General features: G+C 41.5%; 1 protein-coding gene across 1 annotated transcript in view; it reads left to right on the top strand.

The window, feature by feature from the left end:
* LOC104832724 (vascular endothelial growth factor receptor kdr-like) overlaps positions 1 to 24,296 on the top strand; it is a 135,266-nt gene that overhangs the window by 53,835 nt on the left and 57,135 nt on the right. Inside the window, exons 4-10 of the mRNA XM_010569070.1 lie at positions 1,642 to 1,769; positions 6,104 to 6,263; positions 7,660 to 7,796; positions 9,310 to 9,469; positions 10,087 to 10,204; positions 12,037 to 12,212; positions 23,619 to 23,769. Of these exons, the coding sequence (XP_010567372.1) occupies positions 1,642 to 1,769; positions 6,104 to 6,263; positions 7,660 to 7,796; positions 9,310 to 9,469; positions 10,087 to 10,204; positions 12,037 to 12,212; positions 23,619 to 23,769 (1,030 nt within the window). The remainder of the gene's footprint in view (positions 1 to 1,641; positions 1,770 to 6,103; positions 6,264 to 7,659; positions 7,797 to 9,309; positions 9,470 to 10,086; positions 10,205 to 12,036; positions 12,213 to 23,618; positions 23,770 to 24,296) is intronic.

The following is a 24,296-nucleotide window of genomic DNA, read 5'->3' as shown; positions in this document are numbered from 1 at the left end:
CCGCCTCCGGCTCCGCTCTCCTCGCCCGGCTCCAGCGCCGGCCTCTCGGCTGCGGAGAGCGGGAGGGTTCCCCAAGATCTAGAAGGAGCATCGTCGTCTTGATTTGGTAGGGTGTGGGCTTTTTCGTGGATTTGCACGGAGGCGGGCCGTGCTGGGCAATTTCTGGAAGAACCGGGGGGCTAGATCCACCGAGCGATAAGTCATTGGTTTTTTCTCTATAAAACATCCCCTAATATTACATCAGAAATTAGGGAGGAAACATGGCATGAGGATACGAGGGGAGTTCAGGAAGTACATTAATGACCTTCATCAAGAAGGACACTTTTCCTCATTATACAACATCGGAGAACAGGTTGCCTACACTGTAGGTGTTTCCCTTTTCCAAAGCCATAAAGTGTTTGGCCATTGTTGAAGGCCTCCTACCGACCCAAAGCACTGGATGTGTCAGCCCCGGCCGACTGCATTCATTACCAATTTAGGTCATTTGGGAGTAATTAAGCATTCTTTTGAAAACTGATTTTAATTTCCTCATAGCACATCCTTTTTTAAAGTACTGTCAGAATGCTTCAGAGCACATTTTTGCAAGCTAGATTGTTCACGAACCTTTCATGTCAGCTATTTCCCATGCTTTAGGTGAAGCCATTTCCAAAATATAATTAAGTGTGTGGAGGCAGGTCCCAAGCCAAGGATAAGCAGGTTGAGGTTATTGTACAGGGTGCACATCCTTCCCTGTTGACAGTATAATCCAAACCAAAAGCGGTTGACTGCCTACACTGTGTGGTGTAGTTGGTATTGCATTAGCTGAATGGTATTTGAAACTTTATACCATAAGAATATCAAGTCAAAGAATGCTTTTTAGAAAAATCTTGAAGCTTTTAGGATTTCGCAATTATTTTAATTTTCTGATGACCATCACTGTATTCATACAGGGGAAAATCAGTGAATGAGACTCAGAAGCTTTATTAACTTAAACTACCTCAGATTTTTATTTATTTCCATTGTATATGTATATCCAGTCTGATTTATTGTGGCAGTCTGTAGAAAATCCCACAGTTCCCCAAGAGTGTGACCAAGTTACTGCACTGTTAGGTTAAACAGATTATTCTTGCCTAGCTTTGAATATCGTGGGTCTACATTCCCTTTTTGCATGCTTTCTGCAGTATTCTAGAGATTCTCATTTACAAAAAGAAGCTTTTTTTCTTTCAGTGGGTTTACCTTAACTGCTGTAAACCTATTGTAACACTTAACTGCTGTGGAATTCAGGAGTGCTGCCATACAATATCACCTATGAAAGAAATTCAGAGTGCTGGGGAAAGAACTAACTCCAGTGCCATGAAGACCTGTGGAGCTGATTTATTAACTTCATTTTTACAGATGGAGAATGGATAAGAAAAGGAGTTTTTACAAGATTACACTGCAAACTGGTAAAATAGGGTTAGAAATGGGGTATTCCAATTCTTGGTCATTGGCTATAATCCCTAGATGACACTGGCATTTGCAAACAAGCAAGATGTGACTGGAAGTCTTGTCACACACTACAGTGAGCCTTCTATGGGCAGTTACCCGCTCAGATTTCAGTGCCCTTCTGGTCATTGACCAGTAAAGGAGCAGTTTTTCAAATCAATGTTCTTTTCCCTGCAGACTACAGAAATCCATTTGTGGAGATTCACCCGGAACATCCCGAAATAATCTACATTTTAGATGCTAAGAAAACGGTTGTTATCCCTTGCCGAGTTACCTCGCCAGATATCAAACCTAAGCTTACCCAGGTAAGTGACTGTTTCAGAGAAACTCAATCAATTCAGAGGTCTGGGCTGCCAACACAATGGGTAAAAATACAAAATAAAATGTATGAAACTGGGTAACTTTCAGAAAAAAAAAGCAAAGACACTGAAAATCCAGAAGCACAGTCCTGCTCTTGCAGTGTACAAGGGTGTTTTGGGGATTAGGCTGAGTTTATCACATATTTTTCTCAGCTTGTGGCTTCATGTTCCTCCATAAATTGGCAAAGATAGATGACAAGGCACTATTTTTCTTTAGAATTCTTTGTATAACACCTGGCTATTAGCTATCCTCATGAAAGCTTATCTCTTTTATACCTTGAACCCCCTCAGAACATTTGCCCATTTTTTCTTGATTTCATAAATTCAAACCAATTTTCAGCCTTGGGAATAAATGGCTACAGCATCCATCCCTTCAGCAGCAGTTACATCTGAATGTCAAGGTTACAGAATGGTCTGTGGAGGCCAAGGCCATTTTGTATTAAAAAAGTGGAAATTTAAGGTCTGGGGCTTCCCCAATCGATGGAGATCTAGTTACTCATTTAAAGGGCTTTAGAACTGCTCTATAGAGAAGCCTATCACGGACTGAGGAACAGAACATAGGTCTCCTGACTCCAATCCTGTCTTTTACCTAATAGGTTATGTGCCTTTCCATTCCCCTGCTAGGCTGACTGCTTGAGCTGTCCTAATGGGAACAAGAGCTCATCCTCTGCCTCTGCCCCTTTTCCACAGCCTGTTCTGGAGGGGCTGTAAGAGATGAGGTTGTTCTGTTGGATATAGCGTGATAGCAGAGCGCATGCAGATGGGCTGATGCTGTGCTGGTAGAGGGGTCTGAGGACCTCTGCTCCTCTTAGCAGTTAGATGTCTTAGTTGTTAGATGTGTCCTTCTCCTGGGAGACAGCACATGAAATCACGGAGGCCTGAGACCGTGCTCCAGCTCCTGCTGAGACCAATGGCAAATTTCCAGTAGACGTGCAGAGGGACAGCACTGGCCTTATTGCTTTAGCAGATCTCTATTTTTAAATTTTGTCAGTAGGGATTAAGGGGCGGGGGGGGGGGGGGATAAGGCTCCTCTCCAGTTACAGCTTATCACTTTAGCCTGGATAAGTGTTATCACCTTCTCCTCCTTGGCTATAAAAATGAAACATCCCCATCTTATTTTAGCCTACTTCAACCAAACTCATTGCTGGAGTACTGCTGCTGACTTCGGCACAGTCACATAAGCCTAAATGTGGCCTTGGAACCTCGACTAAGCAGACCTCCACATTTATCCCCTTATTTATAGGCAGCCTTGCTCTCCCTGCTTGCCAGCTGAATTCTCTCCTGGTAATTTCTTCAAACACAAACTGAAGTCCTTTACCTTGCTGCAGGCTGCTGCTGGAATGAAATCTCCACTGAAATCTCCCTTTCGAATTGCAAAGAAAATTGTCTCCAATTTTTCCCCCTCAAGGGAGAGCAGCTGGGCTGCGGGGCAGGGATGTAGGTGTTGAGTGCCGCTCCCCAAAGAAACTCTCCTGAGGCTGTGAGCTGTGAGCTACTCAAGGGGACGCGCTTTGGGAGGCATGTGTTGGCTTCAGGAGCCACCAGCCCCCGGCTCCCATCTACGGAAAGTCACCGCTTGTTTTGCCCTGTCTGGGAATGTCATAGCGCCGTGTGGAGCCAAGGTGGCGGCTTCCCATGCGAAGAGGAAGCGGGTGGGAGAGGGGTGGAGGTAAGGATGGGGGAGGAGAGGTGAATAAGGCGATCAGACAAATTTAGAACATCCTCTTCTTCCAAATTTAATCTCCAATAGACAACAAACTTCAAAGGGAGGAAAGCCACTGTGATTTCCTTCAAGTAGCATTCATGCTTTTTGTTTGATTGTTTAAGTATATATTTTTTGAATATTTTATGAAGACGTTTAACATGTGTGTAGTGTTGAAAAGGGCCTCCTGAGTAGGGTTATTTTTTCTTTCCCCTTCCCCTAGCCATCAGGGAGCAGAGCTGCCAAACCATGAAGTTCAGCTTTATCACATTTTATTATTGTTGTAGAAAATGTACTTTTTTCCACCGTAAATTAAGTTCCTTATGTTACCATTATACTTTAAAATCATTGCACTCTCTGGCCTTTAAATATGTATGGGGAAAGGTACATCTTGCTAATACTAAACAGATCCCAGCTAACTCTACATATCATCTTTGTTATTAATAAACCCATGCTAAGACACACAATTCAAACTTCTAATTTTGCTTAATGTGATATTAATCCTGGGCAAAAAAAAGCATTTTCAGTCTTGTCAGATCTGTTTAGTCACTGATCTGGTTCAGTGTGCTTTTGCCACTTAAAGCTTTGACCTTCATGGGTGTTAAAGCATGATTTAAGCCTCAGGTCTCAGATCTCTTTCTGTAATTTTCCTGAATTTTCCTAATGGTTCTGAACAGAGATACCACAGCTTGATTACTTTGAAAGTATTTACATGAAATCCATGTTTCCTACTACTGTCAGAAGAGAACTGCTGTTCCAAAAGAAAGCAACTGCCTCGCTGTGCCTCCTTCCCCACAGCAGCATCACCAGTCACTGCCCCACAGTCATAATTCCTTTGTCTTTGGTCTCTGCTGAAAGTGTAATAGCAAGCGACCTAAAACAATGCCAACCTGATCAATTGTGTATTCATATGAGGGGTATGAGCATCAGCTCTCAAAGCCTGGAGCTGAAATTTCTTCGCAATAGGAGCATTATTTAAACAGAATCCTTTTTAAACTGCACTGCCATACAAGACTACTGTTTGTTTGGAGACAGAAAAATAAATTGCGTGGTGCATAACAACAAGAATAAGAGCAAAACTATTACATCATTGGGGAAATTCCCACTTGTGGTCCCTAGTGCAGCTCTTCCCCTGGTTAGCTCCAAAAGCTAAGGTAGCTCTGAAAAGGAAAACATTAACTTGCCTCATCTTTGAGAAGCCAGTATATGATAAGTAGGAGGGAGAAGCACTGTGCAAATAAACTTAGTTATCATGTGGCAACTGTAGGCACATTGAGCTTTCCCCAAACTCTTCATTTTTCAGCCAGAAGTGATCTCAACACTCCTACAGCACATCCTCATTCCTAAAGAGCTTTCCTGTGTCCTGCTGGAAGAGTCAGACCTACAGCCTGTGCTTCCACTCACCTGCCTGCAAATAGGCTGAAATGGGTGAATTTCAGTGATCTGCTCTTTTACAGACTCCTGAGCTATTTGTCTGCATTTAATTTCACAAATTTATTTTCTACTTTATAATCCAGGATTTTCAAAATTATTGGAAAGTAAAATGCATTTTCACAAGCAAATAGAGGATTTCCCCATGTGGTAATAATAATAATAATAATAATAATAATAATAATAATAATAATAATAATAATAATAATAATAATAATAATAATAATAATAATAATAACCACCTAAATATTCCCACCAACAAAAGCTAACCTGCTTGACATTGGTGCTGTCCAAGGGTATACAGAGTGTTCATTCTTATTAAATGAATTTTTGCTCTAGTTTATTTTCAACATTTGCCTTCAGTATCCTCACTTCTTCCTCATAAGCAGAACTTATAGATACTGTTTTTTCAAGAATCTCAGAACATTACAAGTATTTATGAATTTAGGGAAAAAAAATGTCTATGTTACTAAGTCTCCTTATTTCTGCCATCCTATGATTTACGATCTTAAGTTATCCAGGCTGCTTCTGTGCCTAGTGGAAATCAATAGGCTGCTTTGAAAATGTCTCATCCCTTTCTGTGATATAGAGTGAATGTGATAGATTCATAGACCATAGCTTACAGATGACTGCCATCAGGTGAGTTAGTAACATGAAGAATTCCGATTTTGGGGGGTCTAACTTCACACTATTTGAAAGTACTGTGAGATCCCAGGAAAACATGTGGTAGCTGCATGTAGCATTAGGAGAAGCAAACTTTGTCCTTAAACACTTCCAAAAAGATAACCCTACAAAATCCATATAAGATAAGCATAATTATTTCCAGTATAGAGATGAGGGAAATGGGACCTACAATGGGTAGCATGGCATCTTGCCTAAGATCTGAGAGGACAGGGGCTACTGAATCAAAAGCCCCAGTTATGGTGTCCAAGTTTTGGATTTCAAAGACAGTCATACCTTAGGGAGGGCTTTTCTATTTGCTTATGTTGATGTTGCTTAAGATATGTGTGGAATGAGACCACCAACCACTCTGAAAGGTCAAATATCTACCGTGCCTCTAAAGCAGAACAGCCTTGGCTGGTCGCTGCTATGGTCTGGGGAGAAAGGGAATGTCTCACAAGCCTCCTATCTGTCTGTTCTCTTTCAGTATCCTTACTCTGTAGAGATGAACTTCAAGAGGATGGTGTGGGACCCACAAAAAGGATTTGTCATCCCCTCTCATTCTTTTGTTTACTCTGGAGTACTCACATGCACTGCAAATGTCAATGGAAGTGTGTTCACCTCCTATTACCTAGCACAGAGACTGGGTGAGTGACTACTGTGAGCCAAGGAATGACCACAATGTTTCTATTCCATAGCTAAGACCCTGGGTATTATTTCTTGGTTAGCCTCAATTATATTTGATATATCTAATTGGTATGTGTCTGTAGCAAGTCCAAGCTGGAACGCTAAAAGCAAACTCACTCTTCCCCTTTTTTTCCTATTCAACAGAACTTGGATTTGATCCACTCTTGGTTTTGAAAAATTACCAAGTGTTGAGGTGGTACAAAATAGGAGTATTTTATTCAAACCCCGCCAAGGCTTTGTTTGCTTGGATTGAGCTATATTTACATTAAAACAACTGCTGGTTTAGGGTAAACCAAACAGTAACTTTCTTTTTGCTTCTGGTCATTAAAAACACAAGATCATGGTATAAAAATCTCATTAAACTGCTAATTCAAATCTTTGCTTTTTTATATAGTTTCTCTTGGTGATTTACCATACCCTTTCCATTGTATTTACAGTTGAGCTTCAGCTCAGAATTAAAATCTGAATTTGAAGCAACTAAATATTAAATTGTTGAGTGCTGGGGATTTATATGAAGCCAATTAGCATTTATTTTTCCTTTGTTTTCAATGTATGTTCTTTCTCTCCTCATATATTATATTTTTGACAGAGGAGAGTTTATTGTGACTTCATTCCCATTAGATCATGGCATCCTTCTATACAATTAGCACTCAGCTTTACACAACAGGCTTGTAAATTTGTATGGCAGCCAAATAAAAGTCTTGTAAATCTCTCTCCCTCTCTCTTTCTTCATTGTTGGAGTAATTATTTTTTACTAGAATCATGAATGCAAAGCTAAAAAACCCATTAGGTCATCTCTCTCTAGCCCAAATGGACACAGGCAATACCTTACTCTATAATATGTTACTGTACAGTGGTCAGATGTGTGTTTGGTATGGGGCACCATAAACATAATGCAGGCTTATTTCAGAGTTGATGTATTTAAGGCATTAATAAATACAGCAGACCAAGATTTGGGGATCCCATTCAGAAAGAAAAGGTAGCTGGTTATCAGATGGCAGGAGAAACATGTTTCATGAGACACTACTGAAAACTTGATCTAAGAATAGCTGTGGAGCTGATGAGTGAGGGTTGGAGCCAAACATGGAAAATGCAAGAAAAGTAATTCATAAATTAGTCTGTCCACATGATCAGTTAGTTTGATCAGCTGATGTTCAGGCATTCATATAACTGACCTAATGTTTCCATTGTGTGGGCATTTCCAACAATTTCCATAGAAATGACAGAAGATGGCGAGGTGTTCTGGAAACTGTGAAAGGAGTGGATGTTGGAGAGGCAATCGGAGTGCAGACTCCATCTTAAATGTCATTTATGTAGAGAGTGCTGCAAGGTTATACCTTTCCTTTTTCATTTCAGAGGGCAGAGTACAGAACCTGGCTCTGAAAGCAACTCCCAAAAAACTGCTGGTTGGAGAAACTCTTTATTTGGAATGCAAAGCAGAAACCTTCATCAATGGGCGCATTGAGCTCATATGGACATGTCCCAGTGAGAGAGTGAGTTGATGAAAATTCAGTATTCTGCCCTCATGCAGTCTACCCCTACCCAAAAGAAAGATCTGTTCACAGGGCTGAGTAAACCCTAACTACTACTTATTCTGAAATACATCCAACCATTTGTAAGCCTACAATTGACTGTATTTTTAGTTTGGATGAATCTAAAACTTATCTGACCATCTTGAACCTGCGAATTAAACTGCGAATCTCAGGCTAAATATATGCTTGCAAGAAAAGCCAGGCGTGTATGTTTCTTGTTGGGAAGAATAGCTGTCCCATTTCTTCTGGCCTGTTTGTTGATCCTGGCTCACAGTGGCAAGTTTCAAAGGCAGCCATGAAGGTTGCAAGTTGTCAATCTGCTCATCCATCTTGGCATTTATTAAGTAGGAAAAAGTGAAACAAAAGCCAATTGTATCTGCTGAAATCTCCACCAAAGAATGAAATCTAAATTCTGAGTGTAGGTTCTTGGGCTTTCTGTGGAATGCAATACAAAAATGCCAAATTTGAAGCAGAAACATGTAAGAGGCTGAGCATTTTCTTTGATGTGCTAAAACCTTTCAGTTCTATGGAAAAACAGCGGGAAGAAGGGGTATTTTCCAAATCAGTTCATTTACCTGAGATATTACTCATGGTTCTGTTTGATGCTCGGAATTAAAATGATTGCTTTTTTTGCTTTTTAGTTCAGCAAAATATACATTTCAAAGAAGCATCTAAGCCTCTTGGAAAAGTGTAAAATGTGATTCCTAAAAATTGATTATTTTTTTACTTATTTTGTTTACTTAAAGAAAGAATGTCTGATTTTGTTTTGGTGAAGATGCTACAGAAAATATAGTATAGAATTTACAGAAGCGCAAGCAATATGGAGTTACTGAATTTTGTTCCTTGAACCTCATATGGTGGAACAGAGTTGTTTTTCTCTGAACCCTCCTTAGATTTCTAACATTTTAAATGTAAAATTTTGTGGCCAAATCTCTGGGATCAAAAATCCTATCAGAAGCGATAATGCTTTCTAAAATTCTTCAGCAATTTGCCTTGGCACTTGGCTGTCATAATATATTATATTTCTGTGATAATATATTTCTTTTAGAAAGTAGGAGGTTTTTAAGACAGAAAAAAACTGACTGTGACAAAAAACCCCGACAAAACAAAACCAAAACTCAAAGCACAACTGTGACCCTACAGATGCCCACAGCATGTTTGCACTGAGATCCCTGAGATTTGATCCCTAAGAGGGGCTGATGTGTGATGCATCCCCTTATTTACCTGCCTGCCCAGATTTCAGTAGAGAAGCACCACAGTTCCACTCTGTTTCTCTCTCTTATTAGACTTGATAATGAAACCTCACACAAGGACTCTTCCTGCTGATTTGTCTTTTATATTATTTATTTCAGTGTTGGGGAGATATGATAATTTTGATATGAATCACTGTTTTTCTTTACTGGCAGGCTTTGAAAGGATGAACAAAATAATCCAGTTTATGCTGCTTTTTGACCCCCTTTTTTCTGACTTCCAGCACCCTTATCCTAGAAGAACAATAGACCAGACTGGCATGGTGAATAAAGTTGGCAGTAGCCTGACAATTGAAAACGTCACCATGCAAGACGGAGGCCTGTATGTATGCAAAACATTCAACGTAACAAGGCTGGAGGCCAATGTCACAGTTACAGTGTATGGTAAGTTCTGCAGCTAAACCAGAATACCCAAGAACGAGGACTGTTAAGCTTAAACAATAATGCCACATTATTAAATCTGTTTATTAAGTCTGTAGAAATGGCATTAGGAAGCATGCCAACTAGTTAAAACAACCATTAATCATCTATAATCTGTAATCAGTCTATGAGACAGGCAGCACTCAGCACTATGTTTTCAAAGAAACTTTAGAGAGTTCAAGACTGAAACATGTCTGAGGACATGGATTAACTGGGAGCTGAACTGGCTTGAAAAAGCTGGCACCGAATGTGGTTGCTGATGCCCTGGAAAATCTGGCCTGCTGGCATTCACGTGGACAAGAGATACCCCAGGCATTTTTACACACTGCTCCAGGGGCAATGCAGATGTGTATCCTCTGCTTTAAATATAAAGTCCTTCATCTGGAGATAGACCTTACTGGCTGTGGCCGAGCTTTGCAGGGGAGCTGCAGTAACAGCTTGTCATTCTGTCTGGTTGTCTGCAGCTTCTACAGATCTGTATTGCAAAAAATCCAGGGTAGACACAACACAGTTCAAAGATGTGAGCACTGTACTGTGGCAGATCTGCCATTACTTGTCTTCCTCTTTGTTTCTCTTTCCAGACAAACCTTTCATTACAGTTTCACATAAGAAAGGGCCTTACTACGAGATCACATCAGGACACAAGTCACTGAAACTAGCTGCAAAGGTTGATGCCTTTCCTCGTCCAAGCGTCACCTGGTGAGTACCATCATCTTGAGCAAAATCAGGAATACACAACCTTCTTTCGGGCTCCTGTCTAGAACAGATTTTCACTGTTCCTTACCACACAGGTAAAAGAGGAGAGCTGGGAATGCTCGTAGCTGTGGTCTCACAGTTCACCTAAGATGTGAATCCCTTCTGTGCTGACATGCTCTGTGAAGCTGAGCAAGCCATACCTCTTTCCCATGCTATTTTTCTCTTCTAGTCCTGTAGAAAAGGTCCCTACAGGAAAAATGGGGGTTTCATTACCCTGGACACAGAACTATTTGGAAGATTCAAGTAGAAAGCTGTTGGGGAAGGGTTGCCAGTTTACCACCATTAGTGGTGGTCAGTCTGCAAGGAGGCAATGCATAACAGAAAGCTGCAGGACATATCCTCAACATAAGAAATTGTTTCTCTTCATAACTTTTAAATAACTTTCTCCAATCCTGTACCACCAGCAATGTCAGATCCTTGCAGGCAATGCAATGAATTCTCCCAAGCAAACTAGAGGCTCCACCAGTACTGTAATGGATCAGCTTAATAGGAGGGGCAACATGTCAGCAACTCCAGGAGACATTCATTTCTCCCTTTACCCTTTCATCACGTGTCGTCTCTTTTGCTACTTTTTCTGTGCTTCATTCTGCAGGGGCTCTTTAACAACCTCATCCAACACCTCATACACCTTTAACTGTTTGAAATCCCATATGACAGCTGGCATGGGTTTGCCTGTCCTGGCAGAGAAGGTGGCTTGGGTGAGTTAGCACCCACACAGTGCACTTTTCCTTGGCCAGCTGAGTGCTGCTCAGGGGGGCCTGGCAGTCAGCAAAAGGTATTGGTCAGGGATGGGTTTGCTGCATTTTTTTAGCAGTGAAATGACATTGATTTCTCTAATATTCAGTCAGACCAGTGAAATCAGTGCTGCCAGGAAATATTTTTAATTGTTGCTGTTATTTAGGAGGTGGAAATGTTTTTGTGAGTTGAAGTGGGGACCGTCTCCCTTTTCTCTGCCAAGGCTTTGTTCTCAGGGCTCAGCGTGGAGCTGCGTGGCAGCTGCCTGGGACCACCAGAGCTGCCTTCCCTGCATGTTCGAGGCTACAGCTGTTGATGTTGGAGGTCTCTCAGTACAGTTGTTTAAACGACTGTAAAGGAGGTTTCCAGCATTCTCAGGCTGTAGGACACATGCCCCAGCTTCTCCTTCCACCAAGCCTAAAGCTCTGTGTGTGGCAAAGTCAGGCCCATTTCATATTCATATCCCCAATCTGCATATCGGATTAGCAGTGAAGAGGAGTCTGCTCTCCTACTCTTAGCTGGTGAAGATACAAGATTGTGGATTCCTCACTGACCTTCCTATTGACTGTCAATTTTCCAGGTCACAGACTTTAGCTTTTTCAGAAACAGTAAAGGGTCATATACAAATATCGAAAGACAATTCTACTTAATTAATACATTGTTTTAAAACTGATGCCATAAATTTTGGCTAGCCCATGATTTCCTGCACTTAGTATTGCACATCCAGCATAATTTGGGGGCATCTAGATGGACATTTCTGATCATAGTTGAGCATGCGAGAGGCACTATTCATTCAGATCCATTAAAATGTCTTTTTCCTGTTTGTTAGATTAAGCCACCCCATAGCACTGCAGATGCTACTCAGTTTTAGTGTGGAAGGATAAAAGGAATAGTTGTCTAATTCAAGCAGCGATTATAGATCTGTGTTTCCCTTGCTGTTTCCAAAGGATGACTCTTTACCACCCTAACTTGGGTAAGAGTTTCTGAGGGCTAACATGCATACATGCACATGATGAGCCTTGATGGGACTTTCAAAACAGGTACAAAGATGGCAAACTGATCAAGGATAACCACACTTGCTATGAGCCGGATCCAATGAAGTACAGACTGGGCATAAGAGATGTGAGACCAAAGCATGCTGGAAACTACACCATCGTCTTGAGCAATGCAAAATATGGCCTGTATAAGAACCTCACCATGCAGCTGGTAGTGACAGGTAAGGACTTGGCGTTTCCAATGACTTCTACTGGGTTCTTTCTCATTTTCTGCTTTACCAGTCAGCAGGAACAGGTGACATGTCCCCATGTTTAGCTGATATGAGCTGATACAGCACTGTGCATAGATTACTACCTTACTTAGGAAGCACTGAAGATCCACCCCATTTCACCACGTTAAATCGAAGCAACGGAATGGAGAGCTGGTGTGAGGAGTTAGTCTGAAACTAGGTCATCTAAAGTCACTTTCCACTGAGATACTGCACCTCAGAAACAGCCTACAGCACCTTGGTATTAGGACAGTGTCTCCACAGAGGGAAGCAGAAATGGCTTGAAAGTGAACAAACATAACAGAACTTAAATTTTAATAGGAGTTTGGGAGGATATCTAGTAGTGAGGTATTAGAGCTAGGGGAACAGCTTCCCAGGAGAAGTGATGGAAGTTTTATCCCTTGAGATAAAAAACTAGCTTGGGCAAAGCACTGGAGAACATCTGTTGGGACAGGAAAAGTCCCAATAGGGCTGACGGAAGGAACTAGATAAGCTACCCTGTCTTTTATGTCTCTCCATCATCCTTCTACAGAAATACTTTCTAAGTCTGTATTTTATGCATTGTCATTTATCTGCTGGGAGCACTTGAGAGACAGGTTCATTTTCAGGGCAATCTGGAGAAAACTGAAGTAAATGGTGGTGTGCACTGAAGCAGGTTCACTTGACATAGAGGGAAAATAGATATTGGAATCACATTTATTAATCTCCCTTGCTGGGATAATGGAAGACAGAGTCACATTGTCTCTTTGCACATCCACTGCCTCTTTTAATCCATTGAATTTGGCAACAGAGATTGAATCATGAGGCCAAGCAGGAGTTCAGCAAAAGTTAGCTCTGCTTCCCTTTGTACTTCCCAAGGTTCACTCAGGCGGTGAGATAGATAAAGTTATTGAGATAGGTTTGCTTTCTTTTCTGTGGTGAATTCTTTTCTCCTTATCCCCTTTACACCTAAAAATATTCTTAGTTGTCCTGTTTTGTATACTTATGTACTGTTGCACCCTGTAACTTCCAGCATTTGTGTTTTTCTCATTTCACCCTTCACCTTTCAGAAAGGAATAATGCCTAACAAATGGAGAACTTGTCACTTAGGCACATTTGGCCTACTAAAAATGCTAAATAAGATATGGTTGCTTAATCCACCTTAAGCATTACATAAACTAATATGTGATTTAGGAGCGGAGAGAGCTAAGAACATGCTTATGGTCAGGTACTGCAGCTCAGCTGATGAGGAGGAATGTGTTAAGCTGTGGTAATTTGTTCACTTGAGATTGTTTATCCATACAATGGTTTTGCCGTCTTGTTAAGAGAACGGAAACATTCAAAGGAAGAGAAAATTAAGAATGATAATAAACTATCTTGTCAAGGTAAATATTGGTGTTTGCATGCAAAAGAGAATGTTTACTTGAAGAGCAGCCATTCCCCAAATAGGCATATAAAAAACAAACAGACCTTGTTTGTATCAGCAAGATGCTATTTCAGGATTAAACCATCCCATGCTCTTAACTACAGTGCAAGCCTTTCATCTTTATTGTATGTACAAGTATGTGGTATTCTGTTTCTCACACACAGTGCATGCCAAGCATGGTGCTCATTGTTAGCCTTTCTGAGAGATCAGCCCAACAAAGACTTCAATCAGGAATAATTATTTAATTGCAAAACCACTGTTTCTCAAGGGTCTGCAAAGTCCAGCAGCTGCAGGAATGTTACCCGCTGGAGAAGGTGTTGCATGGTGAAGCACAGGAAAAATGAATAGCAAGTGTTTCTTTTCTGGTAAAAGAAAGTCATCCCAGAAATGAGAGCAAGCAAAGGAAAATATCTGCCAAAGAGTGCCATTGTTTTTAAGCTAAAGGCTGCAAACAATGAGGATATTTGAGGACTGACACAAAACACCTAGGAAATCTCTCTTGCCTTTGCCAGGCTCTTCTCTGCAGCACTAACCTGACATGCTGTATGTGAAGCACTCAGCCCAAGGAGAGGGTCATTTTGCCGAGATGCACGTGGGTAGAGACCAAAAAAGGCAAATTTTGCTCTCGATGCTTATCCAACAGCAGCAAACTGCCTTTTTTCATGTGTTTTCAGTTAGAGTAAAGGGACTGCTTTTTCAGATCTGGGCATCATTTGCTTTACTCTCAAAAAAAAATACTGAAGCTCCAAACTGAATGCAGATTTGAATTTTTCCCTTAACTCCTCAACAAATAACCTGACACTTTATCTCCAGTCATCACGACTGATATCCTGGTATCGCACCTGAATAGATTAAATTGCTTGGAGTTTCAGCAGACACTTAGACATGGAAAAGGAGACCAAAACATGCTTTCTAGCCATTTTATGCAGGGATTACCTTGCCCACCACTGAAACACAACCACCTCTGAGCTGGGAGGGGTGATTAATGTCTCTGCTTAGAACCATAGGCAGTCTGCAATTACTGAAGCTGGAATTTGAACACAGGGATTAGCAGACTTGATGGAAAAATCCTTTTGGGTTTGCAAGTGAACACAGTGGTAGGAGCATCAATTTTGCATCAAGTCTAAAAGGTGGAGGAGCCTGCAGCAATTCAGCAACTGATAAGCCTCATGCTGAGTACATAACCATGTACCAGCTCCCTATTACTGAGGACTAACATTTCTTTTTGAGTAACAGCATTGCTCCCCAAAAGGCAGGGTCAGTCTTTTAAATTTCAGAGCTGCATCTGTGAAAGTGAGTGAGTTCTGATCTATACTATTAAAGAGAAGATAGAAAATTATTTAAATACACTTTTGAATGAGAAGATAAATGTCATTTGAATGTGTTTTCTTTTGCTGCAAGGGGACACTGCATTGAAGAAATTATAAGTAAGCATACAGCCCCCTCTCCTGTGAGTCTCTTCAAAATAATACATTGTTAATGTTCCTGAGCATCATAGATAGTATAACTGGCAGTCAGCATGCTGTGACAAACCCATCAACTGTGAATTTGAACTAGGTGTAGAGGAAGTTTATAGTGTTGTGAATTGTTGTTCACAAACAAAGTATAAATAGCAGCAGGACTCCGTCATCAAATTGCACTATATTAATTTTTGCAGTGTATGTTATTCAATAATAATGGCAGCAGAAGAGAACCATTTAAGCAGGATGAGAACAAGATAAGTCACCTACTTGAGCCCTGTAGGACAGGAGCTTGTATGTAGTGTATCTCCTGACCTGCTAGAAGACCAGCACTGCTGCAGGCTTTCCTTGGAGTCACGTCCTGTATACTTAATTGGTGGCAATCACAGTAGTTCTGACATAAAGCATACACTGTATGTGCAAGGTATTTCACTCCATCGTAATAAGTAAAATATTAGGAGTTATTTCCCCGCAAAGTTTGATATGGCCATAAAACTGATGAGTATCTGCAGAGTCCAGAGGTATCAATCGTCTCAGCTCCACAGAGGCAAGAAGGAGCAAAATGGGCAAATAACTCTCAGAGCTGCAGGGTGGGAACTGATAGCAACACCAGCCCGGACCTGGTCGACAATATGCAGGAAGGAGCATGCTGCCTGGCCAGAGGGAGAATCATGCTGCTATTCAAAAAATGTCTCTTTAAGAAGTGACTTAGCTGTGCCTCTGGTCACCAGTGCTCCCACTGCAGCTGGAATTTAATCTTGCAGGAGCACATATCTCCCTTGTGGAGTCACCTTGGCTCGTTGTAGGACTCAAGTCCCCAGGAGGTAGCTGATTGCATTTTCAAAACACTCCTTCTTTACATATTTACACATCAAACACTGTCCAAGAAGCGGCGGGTTGCTGCGTTTTTGTTTTGTTTGATTAAATTCTTATTGAGAAAAGCTTCAAGAAAATAATGTCCTGAAGAATTTGGAGGGGAGGGGGCAAGGAGAAGGAACAATCCTAGCAAACAGCTGGTGGCTGCACATCTGAGCCAGCCAAGAAGGAGAAATGTGGGAGAAAAGAGTTATTCCAGGCTAGAGTACAAAGCAGTTTCAGAACAAAACATAAACAAAAACCCCTCAAATCTATTTATGGGCAAGCAGGCTGCATTTCATTCTCACCCTTGTACAAGTCATCTGCTGTATCAGAGTTCTTGCTGAGCCCTTATAGAGCAGTCAGCACGCTCTGACCACCATGTTGTGAGTGAAGATTGTATTGAAGCATAAGTTAATTCAAAAATGGGATGAATAACCTCCTTCACCACTTTGCCTTTCTTCTTTGTCCCAAAGTTTCTCTCCTGTGCTCCTTCAAGGTTCTTCCAGCAAATATTGCTTTGGGTTCCAGCTGCTCTAGTCAATTGAAATTACATTCCCTCGTAGAGTCCTTGACCCCCCAAGCTCTTGTGTTGTATCTAAAAGAAATGCAGGATTAAGTGCTAGAAATAGCCTCCACCACAAGCAGTAGTAATTCACAGGCTCCTTATGAATTTCCTCTCTCCTGGGCAAGGACTGGAATAGAAGGGGTGCATGGAGAATTCACGTGTGCATTGCCATGTGCTCCTTGTTATGTCAGCGAGGTGACAAACTATACCTCAATTTGTTACTGGGGAGAATTAGCTCCAGAGGACTTAATGATGCATATGTTGCCCTACTCTGTAGTCAGGCCAGCTCTTCATATTTAGTTTAAAATCAAAGGCAAAGGGAGTTCTGTGCCTGACCTACTTTGGCTTGCAAGGGATGAGTTGACATCAAAGGAGTCCCCAGTGATCTCCATAAAAGTTAATAAATATGCGGTGATCCATGTGAACAATACCCCATCACCTCGACCAGACCCAGAAATAGTCTGAAGAGGGAAATGAGCCTTCAGGATAAGGTTAATATATCTGGGCTATGCCAGTTCAGAGAAAAAACTCTTAGACTGATGGATCTCAATTAAAGCCAGTTGAAGACAGAGGGGAGACTCCCACAGTCTTTTGTGCAAATTTCTTTGGATTATTAGTGCAACCCAACTGATGTTTATGTTAAAGGACTGAGCCAGATATGAGAAGCAGGGCTACATAAAATTATCTACCTTCACTTTGCCTGCATGCTTCGGTATCCTGCCAGGACTGGTTTTCCTTTGTGTATCATATCCATCTCTTGCATAGCTCCTTGGAGGATGACCCATTCAGGAACAGTCAAAATGGAAAATCCAATTTTCCACCTCCTGGTCCAGCCGAGCAAACTGGAAACCCCAAAATAAAACACAGCCTGTCTCCATCCAGTTGCTGTTCCAATGTTTTCCTCCCCGAGCCCATTGCTTTGCTTTCCTCCTGGGTACTGGCAGCAATGGCTGTGGCCAGTGCTTTGGTGGGCAGGACGCTCAGCTGAGAAGACCAAGGGCAAAGAGATAGAGTGCTCCCGTCTATCCTTCAAGTCTCATTTATCAGACACAGGCAGGAGAGAAACAACTGACATTTTCTGGGAGATATATGAAAGAAAAGAAAAAATGTAGCAGCACAGACTGCAGTGGGCCTTTCTGGCACACTAATTATCAGCAAATTATGAAGAATTTTCTCACTGACATCATGCAAACCCTGCACACTTGCAGCTCTGCAGTCCTGCCTCCAGTCAGCCTCTGTGCGCTCCCAGGAGAGCCCTTAATGAAGAAGTCAGATAAGCTATTTTCATTTTGTTGGAAGTAGCCAAAGCAATTTTAGGAAGAGGAAGGTGGGGGCCTGCTGGAGTTTGCCAGAAAAATCTGAAGCATTCAACTCACGTCTTTGCAGCAGCAATCTCTCTCTGACAGCCCTTAAAAACCAGAGTGGTGGGGGGAAGTCGGAAAGTGGCAGCATGTGGTTTCCACGCTGTCTCTCAGCCAAGCCTGCAGGTATATTAACTGTTGTTTTTCTCTTTTGAAAAGCAGGCAAAGAGGGCAGAGACAAAAATCTTAGAAAACTGTCTGCTCTGCTAAAAATTAAGCAGTTCATCATTATCCATTTGCTTTTGAACTCTGTTTGGCCACAAAAAATAAGATGGGGAGAGACAGACGAGAGAATACCTTTGTTTTCCCCAAACCTTGGCTGCATTGGGGTTGAATGACAGAACTGGGAAAGGTGGTACAGGACTGGAAAAGACAGCTTTCTTCCTACAAGGTGAAGACAGACACATCCAAAAGTGACCATACAAGGTCAGAAAAAACAAAACCAAGCTGCACTACCATTTTAACAACAAAATTCCCTGTAGAGTAGGTCAAGTGCCCTGTGATTTTTCTTAATATCTGTTCATACAGTATCCAACTGCATGGTTTCTCTTCCATTTGCTTCCACCCTGCTGGCATTCCCAGCCCATAACAGCAGGTTACAATGGAGCAGCAGGGTGTGTGTGCTACAGATTAGGCGGGCGACTGATAATCAGTGACCCTAATTCTATTCCTGGCCGTGGTATTGACTCACGGAGAGATTTTGGCCACTCATTTCATCTTGGCATCTGCTTCCTCAGAGGTACTGTGGGCACAGTGCCGTGCACCCACTTCACAGCAGCCTTGTGTGTAGTGCAAAATAAAACAAAAAAGCAAACAGAACAAAACAAAGAAAACCACCCAGACGAAATCAGCTGGGGTCAAACACAATGTTCTGTTCAGCTTGAAACAAAAGTTTTGTTTTCAGGTCATTTAACTCATTTTTTCCTTTCTTTCCCTTTAACAAAAAAGAAAAAGATTAAAAAAAAAACAAACAACCAAAACCAAACCACAGAGATCCCTTGTAAGCCGAACACAGACAAAGTGTTTTTACTTTGGTGGAAATTTCATCCTCTTTTTCCCATACTGTTTGGCCAGTTCAAACTTGTATTAATGAGTTTCGTATTTACCTTACAGAATATTCACCTAGCTCAACTTGCAGAGCTTATATTTCCATTAAGTACTGTACAAACATCAGATGAAAGACTCTAAAGTGCAAATTATTTTTGCTTTTGCGAAACAGAAAGGATAAATAGAAAACAAGTTGCCACTCTATCAATAGTTTCAATGAAGCCCCATGTCCAGCAAAGTATATAAGGTTGAGACTAAATGCTTCACTGGACCACTCTTATGTTATTTTAATGATGTGCTTACTGTGAAAATGTTTTTTGAAACCCAGTTTAAATGGCAATGGGGAAGGTACGTAAACAGCAGTTCAGTCAGAAGTCACTGAAAGTAAAGCAAAGTTTCTCTAAAAAAGGCAGGGAAACTTTCTATGTGCTGTCCTTTATATTTGGATGCTCCTTTGGGTGACAAGTGTGCAACCCCATAATAACATCTGCAATGATTTTAGACAGAAGAGTCTCTTGCAGAAGGTGTAATGCCACAGGGTTAATGTCCCAGTCCTTGCACATATCATTTGCTCCTAATGCCACAAACTAAAGATAACACTAGAAAGTAAGGTGAGATTTACATAATGCTGATCAATTTGAAATTTACAGTAAGCAGAACTGCTTTTTGATTGCATTTCACAGTGCAGCAGCAGCAAAGTCTTTAGTTATTCAGGTCAGCTCTCACACCAGCAATTGCACCTCTGCAAAGTGAGTTGGGGATACAATCACACTTCAAGCCAGAGAAGACGAAAACCTATTTATTTCGATACATTTAAAGCCATCTGAACACAGCTTCCCAAATGCAGCCAGAGATGAGAAAGCTTTTAAGGTTTGTTTGGCTTCTGCTTGAGAAAACTCAGCCTGGGGAGGGCAATGGCAAGGGATGGGAGGCAGAGGCTGAAAGTAAGCAGGCAGATCCCGGTGCAGGGGGGAGTGGGAAGCAAGAAGTGGGATAGCGAAGGATACTTCAGGTCAGGAATGGAGTGTATTTAAAGATGTCCTCTTGCAGTTCAGCCCTACTGTAGCAGGCAGAACTGCTGGTTGGGGGCAAGGATCTACAGGAAGGTGTTCCGTGAGCCCAAGGTTAGGATAGCAGAGGGTGCTGTAGGTCAGGCTCTCGGCACAGTTGCAGAGCTTCAAGGAGAAAGGAGGACTCTGCATTGCACTCGCTGGGGGAGGCAAGGTGTACTGCAGGCTCTGTGCAGAGGCAGCTTGCTTGTTTACTCAACTTTTGTACTGCCATTAGTCCAATGCTTGCTAAAGCTCTCCATTCCCAACAGCTTTTTTTTTTGTGTGTGTGTTTAAAAAGCAGCCATACATTTGCAAATGTATGTATGTTGAGGAAATCCACACTTCAGATGCATAATTTAAGGTGCAACCAGAAATAAACTTGGATTTTGGCAGTGCTTACAAATGGATTCATACCCCAAGCCTTACCTCACACCTAAACATGAGCAAAGATAAGAGTTTGTGCATAAGCCACCATGCTGCTTAGTAAGCAAACATGAAAGAGAAAGCAAAGTGCTGTTTGGGGGAGGGAGAGTTATCTGAGAAATACACTACTAGGTGTACCTTAGATAATCACTGGCTTTAGGCTAAAAACTCCTCATCACGCTAATATGGAGAGCCTTTTCGCAGGTGAGTTTGCTGCAGATGCCAGCCCACTGAGCCAACTATCTAGTTACAGTCTGAGCAAATCTAAAAGGCCAGTACCCACCACAGAAGCCAGTTAATTTGTTTCCATCACTGATGGAGGCAACTTCTGTAAATAGGATTTGGCACAGCAGCAAGCAAAGTGAACGGGAAAGCTTCAGTTGCCTTCAGGGGGCATGGTAAGAGGTAAAATGGCCATGGCAGTGTGCAGAAGTTTGGAAAGTTTTCAGCCCAAGAAATATCCCTCATAGGAGTATCCCACACCCCACATTACAAACCTGCAGCGTGCTGGGGCCAATGCCAACACCCTTACAAGCACAAAGAAGGCACATTCAGAATTGTGGAAGTGCCTCATCCCCACTGCAGTAGTGCCACAGTAGGAGTCATTTGCAGAATGACACCCACCACCATTACCACCTTTGCAGGGAAAAAGTGAGAGACACTTATAAAAATTGCTTCAATTTCTGAGTGTCATGTCCATAATTAGCTAGGACCCCACACTAACTGTGTTATAAGGCACTGTGAAAGAAATGATGGGGAGGCATTTTTAGCCAGCCCCTCAAGTTTTAAGAAAATAATTGCTTAAGCCTCATAAATAATAATAATTTCAATTGATGAATCATTTTGACTCATGTTAGGTTTCAAGTAATATTTAATAGTGCCATGCAGTAAAGTAATTGTGGAATTAAGAATTCATTTGTGAGTCATGTATGTTCTTATTTGAATTAGATCAAGTTAAAATTATTATTTCTTTTTTAGAAGGATAATTTAAATGACAGTCAACGTATTCATCATTTCACCAAGAGTACAGAAAAATCTCCTAGTATTAAAAGATTGTAATCAAACCTTGTCCCCCCATACTCTTTCACACACACAAAATCCCTCCCCGAGTGTGTAAAGCTTTGTTCTTCCAGCCCCGAAAACACTTGAGTAACCTTTAACACTGAACTTAGAGTGTCTTTCTCCAAGTGAAAATCATGCTTTTGAGGTCAGTCCGGACATGCCTAACACAGGATTTGAGACTGAAAAGAAAAATGTCCAAGATAATGAAAAATGTGCCTCTCTCTCCAGGGAGTTTTACAAAATTATTTTTATGATCAGAAATAATTTACTGATGAGAAATGAGATGCCAGTTACAAGGAAATTCGACATTAGTCCCAATAATTTGTCCTGCGAATTGCTTACAAATCTCAAAGCACTTGATCAGCGATATATTGCATAACCCAGAGCAATGTGGTGCAGGAAACGCTGTGTCCATATTACAGATGAGGATGTGAGCTTAAGAGACCCTAACCACACTCCGAAGAACTCTCCAGTCTGCTCCCTTCTTCATCTTCTCCTTCACAAAAAGACAATCCCTCTCCCAGTCTGAAGGGACAAAGGAGTGAGGAGCAGATTTTTACAGCCTGATAGAACATCACCTGCAGGTAGACGGGGAAACAAGACTCAACCAAAGGTGATCAAAAAAGCAAAAGGGAACACGAGAGCAAAACCAAACAAGGCCTGTCATTTGGGTTTTTCAAGTGAAATGTTAATCAGGACCTAATGAAGGTTCTTTAAAGCAGCTAATGTTTTACTATGGCATGGGAGTTAGGATATGGCTGAACCAACCATTCAGTCAATACTCCTTTCATGTGGTGGGGAAGGAAATGCTGATGTATTTTCAGGCAATGATGAGGTCAGATCTTTCAGAGTCTGACCTGGCAGCCAAGAAAAATGGAAAGCAAGGATCCCACCAAGACATGGGATCAGCCTGGTCAGTCTTCTTGTAAGAGTAGAGGGCTGGAAGGGAAAAAAAGGCTATTAAAAAAAAAGAGGAAAAGGGCTCAAGATTGATGAGGTGGGCAGTAGCTCATATTTACATATCTGGGGCCTCCCTGACAGCAGAAAAAATAAGTTAACCCGAAAAATAGAAATCTAATCTACATTCACTTCCCAACTTGTCAAAAGCCCTCAGTGTAAAGCAGCCACACTTGGCTGCACAGAGGTGTTCCACAGAGGGACCCCAACCAATAAATCTGTTTGATTTCCTGTTATGAGAAGCAGACAAAGAGATATAGCTAGGGATGGGCAGAGCTGTCTGCATAAGGGAAGAGCCTGTGCTTTCACCCCAAACTCAAACCCACCCTCTCCGAGGTTACGAAAAGTTCAGTTCACTTTGGGGATTTTTTAGCATTATTTCTCATTTTTGCATGTTCCCGTGGGAGCTGGAAGTAGATGGGACAAAAGCATTTCTTTCCTGCTGGCAACAAGGAGCCCTGAAAGTGTTACACAAAAGTTTGGTCCTGAGAGATTACCAGTCCAAGGGTGTGATCTTGCAACCCCTCCAGATGTGAATAATGCAGTGACATTTTTAATGGTTTTGCTGTTGGTGAGAATTTCTTGGCATTACTCTACAAAAGTGTTGTCTCCCCACCACTTCTTCCTTGCTTTCTTCACCCCTTCATCCAGCGCACATTACACATAAACAGAAAAGGAAACCAAAGTTTTCAGATCAAAAAGATTTTTCTTCCAAAACCCTGGGGAGAACCTGCACAATGGTAACAATATTGCAGAGCAGCAGCTGTTCGATAAGGTTCCTCTCAGGAGGTGACATCAGAAGTCAAATGCTATTTTGCCCACAGTACATAGACTAACAGACTGATCCTGCAGTCCCTGACCAATAGACGTTTCATGGCATAAATTTTCCAGAAGTATAGCAGGTCCACAACAACATTTGAAAGCAATTAGGATGAATGTGGTAGCATTCCAGTGTATTTCTGAAACACTACAACTAATACCCATGTTTCTGCGAATGTATACTTTCAGTACTGCTGGTAAGTTCTACAACTTCAGTAGCCTTACTAAATCATCACTTAGTGATCACAGCAAAAAGTTCCAAAACGTTTGATGGAAACAGGAACATGACCGTGGATGTAAATTTGCTCATTTGCATTTAAGTTTTTGTTGCTTTTTTTTTTTTCTTTAGAGAGACCCAAAATCTATGAAAAGGAAACTGATTTTGATAAGATTGAGCGGGTGGAATTACGAAGCAAACACAAAATCCAGTGCACCGTAAGTGGGAATCCTGACCCGAAGATCGAGTGGAAGTGGCAGCCCTGCAGCCTCACAGACATGCTGTAAGTGGACATTCCTATGGATGAACATGTTGCAAAATAGTTTGGTAGTTTCAAGTCAGTTTTTTCTTTCTAGTACATCTTATTTATCTTAGTAAAAAATCACAAGCAGTGATTCCCCACCTAAAGATCTCAAAGGTTATGAACTCAGCAGACAACTAGTTGTGTATGATCTTTTTGGAGTTACAAGCACCTTCCGTATTATCAGATTTGTGTCAAATAAGTTTAAAGTGACTAAAGATCAGGCTTGAATATTCCTTAACTTGACCAGCAATGTCCCTCTGATTTATGAAGACCTTTTCTTAGACCTCTTGGATGCAGCCTACATGGTTGACAAAGGAAAAACACATAGGTGCTTTCTGTGTAGAGGTAACACACTTTTTTCCCCTGTAAGAACTATTGTCAGACAAACCTGCTAAAGGCTTGGCTTCATTTAGTTGCCAGATGGAATTTATGGCACTTCCTAAGGGCTGTCTTCACTAGTGCACACTGAGCATGGGCTCCTGTGGCAGCATCTGTGTTGTAGAAGC

The sequence above is a fragment of the Haliaeetus leucocephalus genome, unplaced genomic scaffold, assembly GCF_000737465.1.
Source record: "Haliaeetus leucocephalus isolate CR32 unplaced genomic scaffold, Haliaeetus_leucocephalus-4.0 Scaffold262, whole genome shotgun sequence".
Classification (NCBI taxonomy): domain Eukaryota; kingdom Metazoa; phylum Chordata; class Aves; order Accipitriformes; family Accipitridae; genus Haliaeetus; species Haliaeetus leucocephalus.
Note: the sequence above shows the minus strand (reverse complement) of the source record. Positions and strands in the feature narration are given on the sequence as shown.